At 37.4% G+C, this 2,220-nt stretch overlaps 1 protein-coding gene across 1 annotated transcript in view; it reads right to left on the reverse strand.

Annotated features, from left to right (window-relative positions):
- rrp36 (ribosomal RNA processing 36) overlaps nucleotides 1–1,978 on the reverse strand; it is a 6,175-nt gene extending 4,197 nt beyond the window's left edge. The window contains exon 1 of the mRNA XM_083932974.1: nucleotides 1,895–1,978. Within this exon, the coding sequence (XP_083789100.1) occupies nucleotides 1,895–1,925 (31 nt within the window). The 5' untranslated portion in view covers nucleotides 1,926–1,978. The remainder of the gene's footprint in view (nucleotides 1–1,894) is intronic.
- Nucleotides 1,979–2,220: the final 242 nt, after the last annotated feature.

A 2,220-nucleotide genomic window follows, 5' to 3' on the forward strand; every position in this document is an offset into this window, starting at 1 on the left:
CTAAAGTCGTAGCGTTTTCAGACTAAAGTCGTAGCGTTTCAGACTAAAGTCGTAGCGTTTCAGACTAAAGTCGTAGCGTTTCAGACTAAAGTCGTAGCGTTTCAGACTAAAGTCGTAATGTTTCAGACTAAAGTCGTAGCGTTTCAGACTAAAGTCGTAGCGTTTCAGACTAAAGTCGTGGTGTTTCAGACTAAAGTCGTAGCGTTTCAGACTAAAGTCGTAGCGTTTCAGACTAAAGTCGTAGCGTTTCAGACTAAAGTCGTAATGTTTCAGACTAAAGTCGTAGTGTTTCAGACTACAGTCGTAGCGTTTCAGACTAAAGTCGTAGTGTTTCAGACTAAAGTCGTAGCGTTTCAGACTAAAGTCGTAGCGTTTCAGACTAAAGTCGTAGCGTTTCAGACTAAAGTCGTAGTGTTTCAGACTAAAGTCGTAGTGTTTCAGACTAAAGTCGTAATGTTTCAGACTAAAGTCGTAGTGTTTCAGACTAAAGTCGTAGCGTTTCAGACTAAAGTCGTAGCGTTTCAGACTAAAGTCGTAGTGTTTCAGACTAAAGTCGTAATGTTTCAGACTAAAGTCGTAGTGTTTCAGACTAAAGTCGTAGTGTTTCAGACTAAAGTCGTAATGTTTCAGACTAAAGTCGTAGCGTTTCAGACTAAAGTCGTAGTGTTTCAGACTAAAGTCGTAATGTTTCAGACTAAAGTCGTAGTGTTTCAGACTAAAGTCGTAATGTTTCAGACTAAAGTCGTAGCGTTTCAGACTAAAGTCGTAGTGTTTCAGACTAAAGTCGTAATGTTTCAGACTAAAGTCGTAGTGTTTCAGACTAAAGTCGTAGTGTTTCAGACTAAAGTCGTAGCGTTTCAGACTAAAGTCGTAGTGTTTCAGACTAAAGTCGTAGCGTTTCAGACTAAAGTCGTAGCGTTTCAGACTAAAGTCGTAGCGTTTCAGACTAAAGTTGAATATTCAGTGTAAATAATAAATATAATTTTATTGTATAAATATTAAAATGTTCTCAGTATTAATGGAATTCATTGTAATGAAAACCAAGTTTAAATAAAAAGGTTTAAAACAATAAAAACAAACAAAATAAACAGTTCAAACACAAAATGGTGCTATGACGCTTCCCGCCATTCGCGGCAGCATCGAGCATAGACAGGAAGACGATGGGCGCCATCTTGTTTTTTTACGTTCGTTACAAATGAATTTAACGGCACCGGCTCCGTCGGTAAAAGTCGGGTTTTGGTAACGTTTCAAACCCGATACCATGACAAGAAGCCGGCCGAACTGTTCCGGAGAGGCTCCCCTGTCCTCTCATGGGTTCGTATTTACAACAAAACACCGATAAGTAACTTAATTAGTGCTGAATATCTAAAATGTCTACTTCTCTCGGACAGTCTGGCGTAATCAATGCAGGTATCTCATAGAGCAGGGGACGTTACGCAGAACTCCATGCAAAAAAAACAGTATTTTGATTTTTCATAGCGTTTTACCGTTTATAAAAACAGTTTAGTGTTTGACTTTATAAATGTTAGGTATCCGTAAGAGCTGCACTTGTATTCGGGATAACTTATATCCAGCGGTGACGCGGCTTATTTACAGAAATCTCCATGTTGTTGTTGTTAGCTTGTTTTTATCGTGTTGCTAACGTTGTTTACACGTAACAAGAGGCGACAACTCGTGTAAAAATGAGTTTGTTCTTTTTAATATTGTCTCTTTAATCACACTTTTATATTCAGAATTAATAACTGCATTATAATGAAGCGTGTGAGCTGTAAATGACTGTATTTAACAACAAAATGGCGTCAATCAAACATAACGAATATTAAAACCGTCATATTCCAAACGCAGTCTGACGTCACTGGAAATAGAGATTAATAAAGGTAAAATGTTTATTTACCTGGATTTAAAGTTGTTTTCCTGACCTCCATTATCCACGTGCGTGCACGTCTATCACCGCGGTGACGTCAGGGGAGCAAGGCACTTCCGCTTTCAAAATAAAAGTTTGGTTTTAGGGGAAAGATTAAGAGACTTTAAATCAGAATTCATGTCTGAAACTGGTGCATGTTTATTATTATTATTATTATTATTATTATTGTTGTTCTGGTTAAACTGGTGCATGTTGTTGTTGTTTATTGTTGTTCTGGTTAAACTGGTGCATGTTGTTGTTTATTATTGTTGTTCTGGTTAAACTGGTGCATGTTGTTGTTTATAGATATTTTCTAA

The sequence above is a fragment of the Echiichthys vipera genome (genome assembly GCF_963691815.1).
Source record: "Echiichthys vipera genome assembly, chromosome: 2".
NCBI classification, from domain to species: Eukaryota; Metazoa; Chordata; class Actinopteri; order Perciformes; family Trachinidae; genus Echiichthys; species Echiichthys vipera.